Source organism: Canis lupus, chromosome 10 (genome assembly GCF_003254725.2).
Source record: "Canis lupus dingo isolate Sandy chromosome 10, ASM325472v2, whole genome shotgun sequence".
Classification (NCBI taxonomy): Eukaryota; Metazoa; Chordata; class Mammalia; order Carnivora; family Canidae; genus Canis; species Canis lupus.
Window position 1 is genome coordinate 69483224 of NC_064252.1, and position 17996 is coordinate 69501219.

The 17996-nt window shown below is 43.9% G+C and overlaps 1 protein-coding gene across 2 annotated transcripts; it reads left to right on the top strand.

Moving 5' to 3' along the window:
- Window positions 1-1185: 1185 nt before the first annotated feature.
- On the top strand, window positions 1186-10966 carry SNRNP27 (small nuclear ribonucleoprotein U4/U6.U5 subunit 27). Of its 2 annotated transcripts, XR_004802960.2 has the most exons (7): window positions 1186-1345; window positions 2646-2766; window positions 3743-3855; window positions 4931-5010; window positions 9251-9315; window positions 10566-10726; window positions 10813-10966. XR_004802960.2 is itself a non-coding variant. In XM_025470658.3 (6 exons), the coding sequence occupies exons 1-6, from the start codon at window positions 1312-1314 to the stop codon at window positions 10618-10620; spliced, it is 468 nt and encodes a 155-aa protein (XP_025326443.1). In that variant the 5' UTR covers window positions 1186-1311; the 3' UTR covers window positions 10621-10966. The 2 variants fall into 2 exon arrangements, 1 of the variants encoding a protein (XP_025326443.1); XM_025470658.3 differs by having other exon boundaries at window positions 10566-10966.
- Window positions 10967-17996: the final 7030 nt, after the last annotated feature.

Below are 17996 nucleotides of genomic sequence, written 5' to 3' on the forward strand. Positions count from 1 at the left end.
TTTGTACTCATTCTTAAGGTCTTGTTTGGACATTACTTCCTGTTGGCAATTTCTCCACAATCCCCGCGGCCCCCAAAACCAGTTAGGGACCTGTCCTGTGGCCTCACCACACCGCATCCTTCGCGTCAATGCGCTTCCACACTATTTACCTGTGGACCGCAAGCCACTCGAGAGGAGACTTGTGTCTTTTTCAGGGAGTAATCCTTTGGTACGTAGGTGTGCGATACATGTCTAGGAGAAAACTCTTGATAATGCTCTTTTATTTATTTTTTTGATGTCATCTGGAGGGCTGCGGAGACCGCCCTTCCCGGGCCGACTGTTCCCAGAGGTAGCAGATGTCCCTCCTTCTGGGCAATAACGACGCGGACCTTCCAAGCACCTTGTCACGCGAGCCACGGCCTCCTGCTCTGCCCTGATGACTGCGGGGCCAGGAACCAAACAGCTCGGGGTCGCCCCTGCGTCCCCAATTTCTCTGACCGATCTTCAGTCTGTGCGCTCGGGGCGCGGGGCGGGCGGGCGGTCAGACAGCACCTGGAGATCCCGGCCCCGAGCCCGCCGCACACGCGCTGTGTCCCCCTCTAGGAACAGAGCGGGGACCCCGGGGCTCGGCGGCGCGGCTGCCCGCAGCGCCCAGGGCGTGACCCCGGGTCACCGGATCGAGTCCCGCGTCGGGCTCCCCGCACGGAGCCTGCTTCGCCCTCCGCCTGGCTCTCTGCCTCGCTCTGGGTCTCTCAAGAATGAATGAATGAATGAATGAATGAATGAATGAATAAAATGAACGAATGAATGAATGCATGAATGAAAGAAATCTTTAAAAATAACTAAAAATAAATAGGAGCAAGCACACCGTGTGAGCGTGCGCCCGACCGCGCAGGAAAGGCCCCGGGGCCGGGCCGGGCCTCCACTGTGTCTGCAGACCTCACGCACCTGGACGAGGAGCGGGACGGAGAATGGGGAACCGAGAGGCGCGTCGGCGCGGGAGGCCCGGCTGGAGCAGGCTCCTGGAGCCTCGGGCGCCCACCCCGGAGCCGCGGCCGGGATCGCCGGCTCCCCTCCTCCACGCCGGCGGCCGAGCAGCGACGCCGCCCAACTCTCCCCCCCGCGGGCGCGGAGCCGGAAGGGACCACGACCCAGCGGCCGGGCGGGGCCGAGCCCGGGGCCCCCAACGCCGCGCCGCCGGCGCCCTCCGCCGGCCGGAACCCCCCGGGCCCCTCCGCGTTGCCCGTCGGCGGCGGAAGCGCAGCGCCCCGCGCTCCCGGAAGTGGTTGCGCAGGCGCTTCCGGGGCAGCCTGAGGTGCGGGGAGGTTCCGAATGGGTCGCAGCCGCAGCCGCTCCCCGCGGAGGGGTGAGTCCCGGGGGGAAGCGCCGGGCTGGGGCTCGGGCGGAGGCGTGTCCCCCCCCTTCTCTGCCCCGAGGGCGCGCGCGGCGGAGGGAAGGGCCCTCCTGGCCCGGGAGAGGAGGAGCTTCCGGACGCCGTCGGCCTCGTACCGTAACCTGCGACGCCTGTGGGCCGCCGTCGGGGCTGGGGTCGGGCTGCGGTCGGGCCGGGGTCGGAGTCGGGGTCGGGGTCGGGCTGTGGTCGGGCCGGGGTCGGAGTCGGGGTCGAGGTCGGGCCGGGGTCGGGCTCGGGCTCGGGCTGCGGTCGGGCCGGGGTCGGGGTCGGGCCGTGGTCGGGCTTGGGGTCGGGCCGGGGTCGGGCCTGGGGTCGGGTCGGGGTCGGGCTGCGGTCGGGCCGGGGGTCGGGGTCGGGCTTGGGCCGGGGTCGGGCTTGGGGTCGGGCCGGGGTCGGGGCTGCAGTCGGGTCAGGGTCGGGCTGCGGTCGGGGTCGGGGTCGGACCTGCGGTCGGGTCAGGGTCGGGCCGCGGTCGGGCTGGGGCCGGGGTCGGGGTCCGGTCGGGGTCGGGCCTGCGGTCGGGCCGGGGTCAGGGCTGAGGTCGGGCCGGGGTCGGGCCGGGATCAGGGCTGCGGTCGGGTCAGGGTCGGGCCGCGGTCGGCCGGGGTCAGGGCTGCGGTCGGGCCGGGGTCGGGCCTGAGGTCGGGCCGGGGGTCGGGGCTGCGGTTGTGTCGGGCGGGGTCGGGCCACGGCCCGGTCGCCGAGTCCCTGGGTCTCTGCAAGTCAGCGGGCTCCTGCGCGGGCGCGGGGGTCGTCAGACCCCGGGGGTAGCCTCCGGCCCGCAGAGCCCGAGGGGACGGTGTCCGCCCCCGCGACGGCCCTGTCGGCGGGAAGTGGACGCCTGGGTCGCCGCCCCCGGAGCCCACGTCGCGGCATGTCGCGCGCGCGAGCATCCGGGAGGCAGCGGCCCTAAGCCCAGGACGTGGACGCCGCCCGCCAGCGCAGAGCCTCCCTCCAGCCACTCAAGGCCGAAGAGGCGGCGATCCCCCGCCGGCGGGCAGCGCTGGGCACGTGCTGCGTCCGGATTCGCCGCGCTGTGTGGGTGCGGCGGCTGCGGGCGCCCGGTGACGGGGCGGGCGACGCCGGCGGGACATACCGGGCCGCATCACGCAGAGTGGGAAAGGCGACTCGCCTCCTGTTTCCACGGCACTCCTGGGACTGGCGGGCGGGGGTTCGCGGGGCGCGCGGCGCGGGGGTTGGCGCGCGCGCTCGCCTCTGCAACAGGCCCTGTGTGTGTGTGTGTGTGTGTCAGAGCGCAGGCGGTCCCGGTCCGCGTCCCGAGAGCGAGAGCGCAGGCGCCGAGAGCGGTCCCGGTCCCGGGACAGAGACCGGCGGAGGAGCCGCTCGCGGTCGCCGCACAGAAGACGCTCCAGGTGCGTGCCGCAAACTGCAGGTGCCCCGCAGGTCCCCGAGAAACTAGGCGCCGCCCTTAACTTCGTGTTTTGTTTTCTTAAGATTTTATTTATTTACTCCTGAGAGACCCAGAGAGAGGGGCAGAGACAGACACACGGGCAGAGGGAGGAGCAGGCTCCACGCAGGGAGCCCGATGCGGGACTCGATCCCGGGACCTCGGGGTCACGCCCTGGGCCCCCGGCTGCCCTGAAATGACGGTGTCAGCCCACCTTATTTTAAAGCCCACATTTCCCATTGGTAAAATGCGGTTAATCACACTGTCGATACCACTGACATGCCCAAGGAGGAAATGAGATATAATACATAAAAAGTACTGCCGTGGTGCTTGTCCATCGTAGGAAGTAAGTGTTTTTTTTGTTTTTGTTTTTTGTTGTTGTTGTTGTTGTTGTTTAAACAATTCATTTAAAGAATTGTTTAAAGAATTCATTTTTGTAAGGAACATCTTTACAGCCAACGTGAGGCTCCAGCTCACAATCCTGAGATCAACAGTCAGGTGCTCCACTGACTGAGCCAGCCAGGTTGCCCCTGTGTTTTTATTAACTTCTTAGTGATGAGGCTTTATTCAAATGTATAAACAAGAATGTGAGATCTTGAAAGAACCTTAGGAATTGATTGTTGATTCTTAATAAGTAATAATTGGTGTTTAAGTCAACTTTTTTGTGTGTTTGTAATTGCTAGAAACATCTTTTCCTGCCTTCCAAAAAAAAACTTTAGCTCTAGCTGTATTGGACCGATGGTTAAAGCAGTAAATTGTAGTTTTGGTTTTTTGTTAAAAGAGTCTAAGTAGAACCTCCTTCCTTCTTCTGCTATGGAGAGTGGACTTCTGGTTCTCTGAAGCCTGGCTTTTGTTTAGCCTTTATCTCTTAGGAGCTCGTGTATGTCTTTGCCAGTCAGCATAAGTCATCAGTTATGTCTCTGTTTCTGATCTCTTATTAGATCCCCAAGACGACATAGATCCACATCTCCTTCCCCTTCTCGACTCAAAGAAAGAAGAGATGAGGAAAAGAAAGAAACAAAGGAAACAAAAAGCAAAGAACGTCAGATTACTGGTAATGTTATTAGATAAATAACTGCAGGAAAAATACAACCTTGTTTATATAGCTTGTAGTCATGATAAAATTATAAAACTATAATTCTGAGGTACTTAAATATTAAATTTTTTATAGTGTTCATTGCATATGGTTTTGATATTTTGTTATCATTGTACCTTAGTGAGTTGGTTATCTGTGGAGCTCCTGACATGGACAGTTAAAAACCTGAGAATATTCAATTTTTGAAGTACCTTCAAAACTAGTGTCATATAATGTGTTAAAAGTTGTCCTGCCCAAAAGCTTTCCTCCACGCATGTCCTTTTAAGCAGTCTCTTCTGATGGCAAATGGATAGCATATTCCTTCCGTGCGTTGTAAGTTACATTGTGCCCAAACTGTAAAGGAATTTTTTTCCAGCAGAAAATTCCACTGGAATTTTTTCCAGTTTCCAAGTCTTGAGCTAATTGTTTTGTGTGTTCTCTGCTGCTGAGGTGGAATAACTATTGACCTATTGCCAGCTCTCTTTTGATATAGGTCATATTCCATGTCGTTGTCCCTTGCCTCTGGGTACAGATGTAGAGCCTTCCCGTGAAACCTTTCCTAAGCTGGAATGGCATAAAGCAAAGAGTATCCCATGCTTTCTGGAAGCTTGTGGTAAGCCACTTTGCTTTTATGAAAGACCTACGTTAGTACAGTAATTGCCTTTTTCTTAAAAGTAAAAATCCTCTTCAGATTTCTTTTGGTTAGCAAAAATAACTACTAATACAGGTCTTTTTCTTTCAAAGATTTTATTTGTTTTAGAGAGACCAAGCATGAGTAGGGAGGGGCAGAGGAAGAGGAAGAAAGAATCTGAAGCAGTCTCCGCACTGAGGGCAGAGCCCAACATGGGGCTCGGCCCCACAACTGCAAGATGATGACTAGAGCCAAAAACCAAGAATTGAATGATGCCTAACCGACTAAGCCACCCAGCCGCCCCTAATGTTGGTCTTTTCTAAAAGCAAAGTGGTGTATCACAACCTTTGGGAAGGCAGGATGCCTATATATAAAATGATGAGAGTTTAAAAAATGTTTTTATTTTTGTGTTATTTTTTGCAGAGGAGGACTTAGAGGGCAAAACAGAGGAAGAAATAGAAATGATGAAGTTAATGGGATTTGCCTCTTTTGACTCCACAAAAGTAAGTAAAATGTACAGCCAAGTAAACATTCTGATTTGAATTAATCCATTATTACTGTCACATTTTTCCATATTGTTTTACTCTTGCTTGTAATTTCTTCCATTCATGCAAGTTTTTTCCCTTAGAAAACATTAAGTATCTGTTTGAAGGGCATTGAGAGCACAGAGAAGGAAGTACTGAGCTGCCATTCAAATTCAGGGAATGTTTGTCTGATGTTTGATCTTCTAGGTGATGAAGAGGAGGAAGATCATTTGAAATAGAGGGAAGGGCTCATGAAAATGCCATATAGGCATAAAGGAGCATAGTGTATTGCAGGAGTTTGAAATTCAGTGACTGGCAAGAGGATGCTAATGGGATAGTAGCTATGAATGAGGCTAGAAAGCAAATTGTGGAAGCTTTTGATACTCTTAGCGATGCTAAGGAATCTAAAATTGATTCTTTAGATGTTGAGAGGAAGCAATGTTTTTGTTTTGTTTTGTTTGTAGGATCATATGTGTGTTTAGAAAGATGAGCTAGGGCAACATGGAGGACAGTTGGGCGACAGATTAGATTGGAGGCAAGGAGAACTGCTAGGTCATGCAAGTAAAAGTTGAAGGCCTGAATTGAGGCCAGAATATTGAGTCCACTCAGGAGCCAGAGTTGGTGGTGGTGGTAGGAGTGGGAGTGAATAGCCAGTGATGATGACTCAGGAGTGACAGGCTAAAAGACTGGGGGATAGAGGTAACCAAGAAGGGGTTCTGGAAAGGGGAAGTGCTGTTAAAAATGAAATTCTGCTACAGAGAAAGATGACATTGGGGAGCTGTATGCATATCTCATAGCTCAGAAGAGGGGAATATTGGAGAGTGAATGCTGTCCAGCCTTGATCATAATACCGGAGAGAATAAGGAAATGGAGAAGGAAAAGGGGGAGGGTTGGTGGAGAGGGAGGTGAAGAGAGGGACTATGGGGGGAGTAGAAAGAGATAAGGAGATGGGGTAGAGAAATGGGGGAAGGTGGAGAGGATGTGGAGAGGAGAGAGGGCATAGAGGAAGCTAGTGAGAATAGATGGAGGAAACGTGTGTGTGGAAAGAATGTATTTTTTCTTTGAGAATATGGTTTAAAAACATTTTTCTCTAGAATTTTAAGTGTATTTAATTTTGTAAATGGAAATTGAGATTTTTTTATTTTATTTTTTATATTTATTTATTTATTTATTTATTTTAATTTTTATTTATTTATGATAGTCACACACACAGAGAGAGAGAGAGAGAGAGAGAGGCAGAGACACAGGCAGAGGGAGAAGCAGGCTCCATGCACCGGGAGCCTGACGTGGGATTCGATCCTGGGTCTCCAGGATCGCGCCCTGGGCCAAAGACAGGTGCCAAACCGCTGCGCCACCCAGGGATCCCTAGATTTTTTTTTTTAATTGTCAAAAATAATCCACTTCCCCTAATCTTGTATTCCATCAACTTGTAAATGAAATGGGATAATCTCAGGTGCTGTAGAAGTTTCTTTCTAATGGTTGTGATTGTGTAGGGCTCACAAGTTTTTAAAATGGCAGAGTATAACTGAGGAGGGATACTGAGGCATGATTGTTTTGAGGTAAGAAAATTATGAGTTCTTGTTCTCACAAATAGTTATAAACCCCCTTTTGGAATTTAGTGCAGTTTATGTAGTAGTTTTTTCCTTGAATACACCAAATCCTTATTTGTTTTTCCAAAGAATATTTTATAAGTGAAATGGTTTATTAATATATACACTGGGTGAACAAAAATATCTCCAAAGTAAAGCAGAAGAATTAGGGAAGGAACCTATCAGAATTATTTTCTTGGGGTTGGGCTGGGGCAGTAGGCTTACTGTCACCCCATGTTAAGTTTGAAATTCTGAGCATCAGATGTGAAAATGGAGCCATACTTCACTTTCATGTTGTCAATGCTGAAGTGTTTGTTTTTAAGGAAAAAATAGGTGAGAATTCAGAGATCCCTTGAAAATTAAGGAGTACCATGAGGACACATGGTGTCAGTTGATTTCTTTTTTTTAAGATTTTTTATTTATTTATTCATGAGAGACACACAGAGAGAGGGGCAGGCTCCATGCAGGGAGCCCGGTGTGGGACTCGATCCCGGGATTCCAGGATCACACCCTGGGCTGAAGGCAGGCGCTCAACCGCTGAGCCACCCAGGTGTCCCTGTCAGTTGATTTCTTAAAAATACCTACAAGAATGTTCATTTAGTTTGTATGCAGGTGGCTTCATGGCTATCAGTTACAAGTTGTCTCAGCTCATTTGTGCTTTTCAGTAATGTGTACCTTGTGATAGTTCATCATTGATCTATGGTGGTACTTTTTCATGTACCAATGTAGTCACTTATTTTACCTTCCATTTTCACATTCTAGAAAGTTTCAGAGTTTGGTTATGTATATTAATGGGTAATTTTCTATTTCAGTATGTAAATCAAAACAGGGTAACAATATACAACTATGTAAATAGTTTTCAAAAACCAGTAATCCTCTAGGAATTGAACTTAATAAAATGGTTAGTATCATTTACTTTTTTTCTAAGCTCATCTTCAAGTCAAGCCTACTTCCTGTTCTTGGGAGGGCAGAATTATAGACCTCAAATCATTTACCTAGTATTCTCTCCCCCACCCCAATAATATAGTGACAATAGGAATAGAAAAGTAAAGCCAAATACATTTTTTTTAAGGTTTATGTATTCATTTTTAGAAAGAGCGCAAGCAGAGAGAAGGGCAGAGGGAGAGAGAGAATCTCCAGCAGACCCTCCGCTGAGCACAGATCCCTTACACAGGGCTCAATCCCACAACCCTGAGACCATGACCTGAGCTGAAATCAAGAGTCAGACACTTAACCAACTGAGCCACCCAGGTGCCCCCAAATACATTTATCTCCACCTCAAATATGTACCTTACCTGTGCATGCCTCTAGGGCAGTGGATAACAGTGTTTTTTGTTTTTGTGTTTTTTTTTTAACCCTAACACAGATACCTAGTAAGTGTGCTACAGTTAGGATATGCTCCTCTGGGTAATAATGAGGCAGGGAGAGAGAGAGCTGGAGGTTGTGTGTGTGTGTGTGTGTCTGTGTGTGTTGAGGGGGAGAGAGAGAGATGGCACAAATCAGTGGTGTCGTGTATTTAACAGTCATTTTCTGAGCACCTGCAAGTTCAGTGGCCTAGGATGTGAGAACACAAAGGTGACTCATATCCATTTCCCTCCATCAAGAAGCTTTCAGTGCAAGGGGAAGTAGCATCATGATAATGCAAGTTAGAAAATGGAAGATATTACGAGGAAAGCACAGTTAACATTCTATGGAAAGGTAGAGGGTGCTTTCTGGCAGCTGGATCACTTGAATTGAGTCTTGAGTGATGGATAAGAACCAGATGGTTAAAAAAAAAAAAAAAAAATAGAACCAGATGGTTAGGGTTCTTGGATGGGAGTTGAGAAGGCATTTTAGACATGAGGACAGCAAGTGATGAGTTAACTTGGACAAATCAAAAGACCCAGAAAGGAATCAGTGAAAAAGAGGGTAGATGCCACATAAGAAAGGCTAAGATAAAAGTGACACTTAACTTTAGCATCTGGTATTCTGTATCTTGGTTTTTTAAAGATTTATTATAGAAGGTAGGGGAGGGTTAGAGGGAGAAGCCCAAGCAGATCCCCCGTTGAGCATGGAGCTGCATGTGGGGCTCCATCTCACAATCCTAAGGTCATGACCTGAGTTGAAACCAAGAGTCAGACACTCAACTAACTGAGCCATCCAGGTGCCCCTGTATTCTGATTCTTGATTTGAAAATTTTTAATTTTTCAAAACCTGTGCAAGAAATGAGATCTCCATGAATGGTGACTGTTTCAGCTGTGACTTGAGAATACTGTGAGCTAAGGGTCATAAGTTAAATTTTTCTAGAGGAAATAACTAACTCGTATTTGGTTTCAGAGAATTCTTAGACCAAAAAAGGTTAGGGTCTGCTACCCTGTTTCTCTGCATGCCTCGCACATAAATATATACACCATGATTGTTGGCTTGAATATTTGAATATGTTAAATTATGTATGACTGTAAAAATATGAACAGAGCTGTATTACTTGGGAGTTCATTGACTATCATCAGGATCTGAAAATCCTCTCATTGGGCTTCCTCATGCTTAAATAGATTTTGCCATTTAAGTATATCTATAGGATCCAGCTCTTTGATCAGGCATTTTTAATATATCCTTCCCATTTTTTATATTTGTTTATTCCTTTTCTCCAGGGGAAAAAGGTGGATGGCTCTGTAAATGCCTATGCCATAAATGTGTCTCAGAAGAGGAAGTACAGGTATGTGTAGTCCCCATTATTATGTTTGAACTAACGATAAAAATTACGTGCTTAGAAAAGTAAGTATGAGATAGTTGTGTTTGTAGGAAATGTAGCAGTTTCCATTTGGTCCCTTGTTTTAATCTTCTTTGCTCATATTCTGGTGTGTTAAAATAATTTCCAATCTACATGTGAACCAATACCTATTACAGAGAAGGGTAATTGCCTTAAATGTTCTAAAGCTCCATATATAGTTCTTTCTTTAAAACAGCATAAACTCTATAAATAAATAAGTAAATAAATAAATAAATGAATAAACAGCATAATCTCAAGTCTTCAGGCTTTAATTTCCTTATAATTATAGGTTTAAATTAGATCCATCTTGAATCATTTACCTAGAGTGATTGTGTAAGGATTTTAACTGTAAATACATTTTTGTGTTAAGTTATAGGCATATTTTATTAATACCACAGAAAAAAAAACAATCCATACCTGAAATCACACTGAATTCCTAATGAAATTGAAAAATAAATTCCACCTAATTTAGAATATGAGTAATGTGATTTGAGAATGCTGTGGCTCAAAAAAAAAAAAAAAGAGAATGCTGTGGCTCAAGGTGATGACCAGAATCATCGTTGACGGTCCTTTGTAAAATTATCTTCAAATAAGTCTTATGAGGAGAACTAGTACAATATGCAATCAGATTTACCTGATGGGTACCTATTTTAGAGCTCTTCTCTATTTCCTTACTGTTACCTATAAATCTGGATTTTTGACTTTTTTTTTTTAAGTCTGTAAAATCTTTCCAAATAATTTTGAAAGTATATTTCCATACTTCTGTTTAGATTTTAAAGAAATCTGAAAGGCTTTAGATTATTTTGAAAGTGAAGTAGGGCAGCCCGGGTGGCTCAGCGGTTTAGCACTGCCTTCAGCCCAGGGCCTGATCCTGGAGACCCGGGATCGAGTCCCACGTCGGGCTCCCTGCATGGAGCCTGCTTCTCCCTCTGCCTGTGTCTCTGCCTCTCTCTCTCTCTCTCTCTCTCTCTCTCTCTCTCCTCTCTGTGTATTCTCATGAATAAATGAATAAAATCTTAAAAAAAAAAAAGTGAAATAATATCCTTAATGTGCATTAAATGACTATGAATACTTTATACCCTAGTAAAAAAGTATTTACCTTTGCAAATTTAAAGATGATTTATATATTTTTTTATTTATAAGAGGAGTCCAGAATTTTTTTTTAATAAACAATGAGTTTTCTCTTCTCATCATAGGCAGTACATGAATCGAAAAGGCGGATTCAACAGACCTTTGGATTTCATTGCATGAGAATTGAAATGATTTTTCTTTCCCCTACCTTGTTCAGAAGAGTGGATTTTGTATTTCATATTTAATATGCATAAAAAACAGGATCACAGTCCTCCCTCCTTGTAAAGTAAGAAAATTTTATTTATGATGTGTGCAGTTCACTTACCTTGACTCAAAAAAAAGAAGATTAAATATTGCATTTTTTTCTTTTAGGAAATATCATTTGGGGCAATCGTCAGCCCCATTTTTTGTTCTTACTGTTGTGGAAGCTGTATATGTTTTCTTCTTGGATGCTTGTTAGGACTTTTTAAAACATAAAAGTAATTTGGTTGTAAGTTTCTCAAATAAAGCAATATTTCTACCCTTTTGTATTTGATAAATATTTGTGTTACTATTATAAAATTGTCCCCGTACATGTTAGGTTTTTTTTCCTACATAGATTTAGATTCCATTAGTAATTTATAAATAACTGGATTTTTTATCTTCTGTGGTTCCCTCCCCCCAATTAGTATTTCCCCTGTATATTGTTTTTCTCCATTTTAAAAGCAATATATACTTATTATATAAAAACTTGGAAGAGGGACGTCTGGGGGCTCAGTGGTTGAGCATCTGCCTTCAGCTCAGGGCGTGACCCCGGGGTCCTAGGATCGAGTCCCACGTCAGGCTCCCTGCATGGAGCCTGCTTCTCCCTCTGCCTGTGTCTCTGCCTCTCTATCTCATGAATAAATAAATAAAATCTTTTTTAAAAAAAGAAAAACTTGGGAGAAACCAAAAAGTAAAAAGAAAAGCCAAAATCACCTATAATTTATCCCCCAGAAACAATATTTTGTTACATGTCTTTCCAGCCTCCTGTGGTGTATATTTATTGCCCCCACCTATTATATCAGAATTTATAGGCTGTTCCCTTTTGCTAATCTTTTTTCTCCCATGTTCTGTGAACAGGTTTTAATACTATTACATGTTCTTTAGAAGCTTAACTTTAAGTTTAGCTACTTGGGTGTACCATAATTTATTAACTAATCTTTTATGAGCAAACATTGGCTTCCCTCCCATGGCTTGCTGTTTTAATTAAAACTGTGAGTAGTATCCCTGCTACATATATCTTTTGGTACTTGTTGAATTATTTCCTCAGGTTCTATTCTTAGATGTGGCATTGCTGGATGAGATAAAGGAGTGTGTATACATATTTTAAGGCTTTTGATATGTGTATGGCTAGAAAGGTAACAGCTCACCAGTAAAGTATGAGCATTCCAATTTCATACATGTACACCAATATCAGCCTTAATAATATTTTTTAGGGCACCTGGGGGGCTCAGTGGTTGAGCGTCTGCCGTTAGCTCAGGCTGTGATCCTGGGGTCCTGGAATCAAGTCCTGCATCAGGCTCCCTTGAGAGAGCCTGCTTCTTCCTCTGCCTCTGTCTCATGAATAAGTAAAATCTTTAAAAATAATATTAATTTTGAAATTTCCAATCTGGTAGGTAAAATAATATTTGGTTTTAATTTGTTCAGTTCTTTTTTTTTTAAGATTTTTTAAAAGATTTATTCATTCATTCATTCATTCATTCATTCATTCGTGATAGAGAGAGAGGCAGAGACACAGGAGGAGGGAGAAGCAGGTTCCATGCCGGGAGCTCTATGTGGGACTTGACCCCAGGTCTCCAGGATCATGCCCTGGGCTGAAGGCGGCACCAAACCACTGAGCCACCTGGGCTGCCCCTGTTGTTTTTCTTAAGTCTTTCGCTATTTTTTAAAATTCTGGGGCTCCTTGCTGGCTCATTTGGTGGAGCATGTGACTCTTGATCTCTGGGTTATGAGTTGCAGCCTCATGGTGGCTGTAGAGGTTACTTTAAAAAAAGAATTCTAGAATTACTATCCTTAGATACAAATGTTTTTACGAGCATTTTTAGCCGGATTTTAAATCCTTATTGCATCTGAAACTTCATTACCTATTGTAGTTTTTTCAAAACTTTCCTGTCAAGTTCATTTCCTATAAAGAAAATAATAGTAATGTGAATGCATTGCATAATCGTGTACAGAACACCTTGGTTTAGTTAGTCCTTATGAGACAGAGCAAGTGCTATTATCTCCATTTCCCAGATGAGACAGCTGAGCCTTCGGACCATAAATGCAGAAAATACTGGTACTTATGCTACCTTAGTTGCTCAACTTGTATTGCACAAGTGTCACTACCTCCAGGTGGTTGTTTCACTTGGAGTTTTTGCCAACCGAGCTAAATAATTCCTCCTATACCCCTACTTACCAAAATACTGCGTATCTCTGAATTATCCACAATAAGGATTATTTCTGACCACATTTGTGCATACTTAAGGAAGGCAGACCAAACTGTGGTTTTAATAAGGAAGTTAAAACTTCTGAGATAAAATAATATACCCAAAGCCAAATTACAGACTTTTAGATTGTCGTCTTTGTGAGGTAATAGAGATTTGACTCCAGATCCTCATAGCAGCATAGTTTGTAAAGAAGTGAGAATACCTCATAGGCCGATAGGTGCACTCTGCATGAGCTAACACCAAGAAGTGGAAGAGGAAGACATCCGAAAAGCCAGAGGTAAGACACCTATGATCCTAAGGGAAGTCTTGTTTTTGTTTAAGATTTTTTACTTATTTTAAGAGGAAGAAAGAGCATGAGCAGGAGGGAGGAGCAGAGGGACAGGGACAAGCAGACTGCACTGAGCGTGGAGCCTGACACGGCTCATCCTGACGACCCTGAGATCATAACCTGAGCCGAAGTCCAGGGTCGGGTGCTGACCCAACTGAGCCCCTCAGGCACTCCAGGAAGTTCTAGTTCAAAATAACTTATCCACCAGATCATTTGATTCTGTGCGAATACCAAACACGGATGGAGCATCTTTCTCTTCCTCTAACAAGCTGCTGCTTGTCAGACATAAATTGTGCCGTGTCTTCTGTTTTTAAGTATTTAGATGTTCGGGTACTCTGGGGCTCAATTCTTGGACTCTCCGTTGTCTCCCTTTTTGAGTCCTCAGTGTGGCTTCAAACGTCTTCTGTGGCTCTCCAATTTGTTACTTCCAGCCTGGCCCTTTGACTGAATTGCAGGCTTGTGCAGTCGTGCAGTGATGTGCCCAGAGGAGTAGACCCCTCAGAGCTCGGTTTAGCGGAGTTGTCCTCTGCTGCCCAGCCTTCCCGGCGGCTTCCCCGTCTCAGTAAGTGGCCCATCCTCACCCCTGGCTCAGACTGAATCCTTAGGGTCATCCTTGACTCCTCTTCCTCATTCCCCACGTTCATGAGCAAACCTTTTGGCTCTAATCCCGGAGTATATGAATAAAGTCCAGCGTTGGGGTACCTGGGTGGTGCGGTCGATGGAGCTCTGATTCTTGATTTCGGCGCAGATCATGATCTCAGTGTCGTGAGATGGGAGTCCAGCGTCGGGCTCCACACCCAGCGCAGAGTCTGCTTGGGATTCTCTCCTCCCCTCTGCCCCCCCGCCCACACACACACTGAGCATGTGCTTTCGCACTCTCCCATTTAAAATAAATAAATATGGGATCCCTGGGTGGCGCAGCGGTTTGGCGCCTGCCTTTGGCCCAGGGCGTGATCCTGGAGACCCAGGATCGAATCCCACGTCAGGCTCCCGGTGCATGGAGCCTGCTTCTCCCTCTGCCTGTGTCTCTGCCTCTCTCTCTCTGTGACTATCATAAATAAATAAATAAATAAATAAAAAATAAATAAATAAATAAATAAATAAATAAATTTTTAAAAAATAGAATGAAGTCCAGCCCTTAACTTAGTGCCCAAGCCTGTATAGTCTGAACCATGGCTTCTGCCCTTGGCCTTGCTGTTCCTTGAGAACACGTGTGAATCTACCTCAAAAGTCTCCCACTTGCTCTTGCTCCCCCACCTCCACCCCGATTTGCATGGGTAGCTTTACATCTCTGCCCAAAATAAGGTCAATCTTGACCAGCCTATCCTAAAGGGCAACCCCACTTCCCTCTCTATCCCTTTACCCTTACTTATTTTAACATTTAAAAAATTGAGATAAAGTTCACACAGCACAAAATTCACCCTTTCACAGAGGTACCATTTCAGTGAGTTTTAGTATATTTAGTTATGTATCAACACTAATTCCAAAAAACTGTCATCACTCCAAAAGACCCCATCAAGAGTACTCCGTAACCTTCCCTGCCACCCTCATTCCCCACCCCTGAAATCAGTAATGTCCATTTTGTTTCTAAAGATGTGGCTAATTCTGGATGTTTTATATAAAAGGAATCATACCGTATATGGCCTTTTATATCTGGTTTCTTTCACTTAACATTCATGTTTTCGAAGTTTGTTCAAATTATAGCATGTGTCAGTACTTCATTCCTTTTTTATGGTCAATTAATATTCTGTGAATATCACATTTTTATAATTCATCAGTTGATAGGCATTTGCATTTCACTTTTTGGGTTTTATAAATAATGACGCTATGAACATAAGTAGTCAAGTTTTTGTATGAACATATTTTTTGTTCTCTTGGGTATATAAATAGGAATGGAATTGCTGGGTCCTATCCTGTTTGACTTTTTGAAGCCCTGTCAACTGTTTTCAAGAGTAGCTGTACTGTTGCATGTTCCCACTGGCATATGGGAGGCTTCCAGGTTCTTCATGTGCTCTGCAGTCTCCTTGTCCTAAGGGCAGTTCCCCTGCCTGCCACGCTGTACTCAGGTATTCCCGTCTGGATCTGACACTAGGCATCCAGCCCTGAGATTCGGGCTTCCGTCCCCCGCTGCTGGAGCCCCAGCCCCACACAGTGACTGGCACAGAGTAAAGCACCCATTAAACACCTGCTCAACCCATGAAAATTGTTCAGTGACCTTTGTTTTCTTGATCTTTTTCTTTTTTGATTTTTACAAAAGATTTTCTTTATTTGAGAGAGAGATGGCATGAGCGGGGAGCTCAACGCGGGGCTTGGCCCTAGGACTCAGGATCATAACCTGAACTGAAGGCAGATGCTTAACCAACTAAGGGACCCAGGTGCCCCAACCACTTCCTTTGATCTTTTATGTTAACTTTTAGTTACCCACGTAATAAATGGACACATAATAAATGGACACATTTCTCCCATAAAAATTTTAAAACATGACAAAGCTAGACCCCTTTTGTACAGTCCGACCGTCCTGGTCCTATTGCCCCTTCTTCACTGTGAAGCCTTTGCAGTGTATCCTTCCAGACCTCTGTCTATGGACCTGTGTAACGTTGCAAATGAGGAAAGTACATCATTTGGGCTTTTTTTTTTTTTTACATAAATTATACGCTATAGGAACATTTTACAGCTTATTTAACACTGCCTTGGAGATCTTTCCATGCCAATATATATACCTCTACTTTTTTTTAACTGCTACCATAAGTATTTTGTGGAATGTACTACCACTGTTTAGCTGTTGCTCTGTTTTTAAAATCACAAATATTCATGGAGTAGCTAATTTTTGGAAAGCAGCATTTTTAAAGGTTTTTAGAGCTTAAGATCATGATACTAGATCATCCAATAATATGATATTGGAGCATCCAAAGTAGCCACAAAGAAGGGGATTAATATGGAAGTAGCAAATTTCAGTCCTTTTTACACTTTAAAGAATGAAATCCACACCTCAGACATGTAAGAGCAAAATACATTTTAATGTCATAGCAGTTAGATGTCAAGCTCGGTTACAAATAATTTTTTAATTCCCACAATTTTGGAACTTTTTAGACAGTTAAGGATACAACAGTAGTCTTTCTGCCGCTCTGAGGGATTCACTGAAGAGGCATCTCCACGTCACAGTTCCCATAGCATTTAATGACCCTGCGACTTGGCATTGGCATCTACCTACTATCCTATGCCTCTGGGACATAAGCCCCTCACAGGAAAAAGGCTGGGTCTTAGCCTTCTGAAAGACGCAGTAAAAATTATCTAGCAAGTATAGTATCTACTGTGTTTATGCATCCCCATTTTCAGCATTTTCTTTCTCCTTCCCAATTCTATTAGTTTATCTTGATGTCTGTTTGAAAATGTGAATGATTGTTGGACAACCCATGTTTATGCATAACTTTTTATTTAAAATTCTGGTCACAAAACAATTTCAAACATTCTGGAATTCCCAATTTTTATTTTTGGGTTTGTGCCTAGTGGTCAATGCTTTTATAATGCCTTTGAGGCACAAGGTGCTAGGGGTCACCACTTATACCTTGTTTTAGGATTTCCACTTTTCTTCAAAACCTATACTTTTAGGTTATCTTCACTAGGCATTGTGTACATTTGTGTAAAATAATCTAGAAAAACAAAACAAAATTTTTGTTCTATACTACTTGATGTCCAGTAGATGGCACCAAATACCCCTTGAAGTTCATGATACTAATTCCTACTTGGTGTTCCTGGCTATTTGATAATTTCTTCCACCACTGCCAGGGAATAGAAAGAGTCCGTTCTTTCATCTAATTCTGTGATTATTATACAACCTAGTATTTTTGTCCATGGTTTAAGATAAACCTGTTGGTGGGTATCTGGCTGGCTCAATCAGAAAAGCATGAAACTCTTGATCTTGGGGTTGTAAGTTCAAGTCCCATGTTAGGTGTAAAAATTAAGAATAAAATGTTTTTAAGAAATGTTTTTAAAGATAAACCTGTTGGTGTTTAAATTATTAATTTGCTATTTCTGCCTCAGATTTCAACCTTTTATCCTTCTTTGTGGTTTTCAATCACATTGATTCAAGGAGAAGGATCATGGTATTGAAATAAGACTGGGCTGAAAGAAAATTAAGGATAAGAGAAAGAATAAAGAAATATGCTGAATGTTTATGATAAAACACAGAGAAAATATAAAAGTATATAAAATCCAAATTTAAGATAAGGAAGTCAGTGTTTTTACTATTGTTAGTTTTAGTACTTTAGTAGAATTCATTTCATTGACTTTCAAATTTGTTTTATAAATAACTTGCAATTAAGAAATACTCGTTAAAAATGTTATATCCCCATTCTCATTTCTCTTTGTGCTTTCTTGAAAACCTTTATCTTGAGTGTATTAGCTTTCATAAAGAATAAGCTTTTATTCAGTTTACCATCAAAACCAGGAAATGTTCCCTATACGCCAGGCATGGTCTATAACGTTCATTCTAGTTGTTAGTTCTGTTGACTTTATTTAATTTTAATGGATTTGTCAACCATTAAAAAGGACATGTTCAAAAAATTCCCATCATGATTACATTTACATGTTTTTCTTCTTCTTCCCCCCACTGTTTGGGTGTCAGAGTTTGTGAGTCAGTCTGGAAATCTATTTCTTTTTTCTTTTTTTTTTTTTTTTTTTTTTTGGAAATCTATTTTTTTACTCCTGTTGAAAGCAAGTGTTTATATGGTTCCAGGCGAAACACATCTGGGTTCAGTCTCCATCTCTGGCTAAATGGA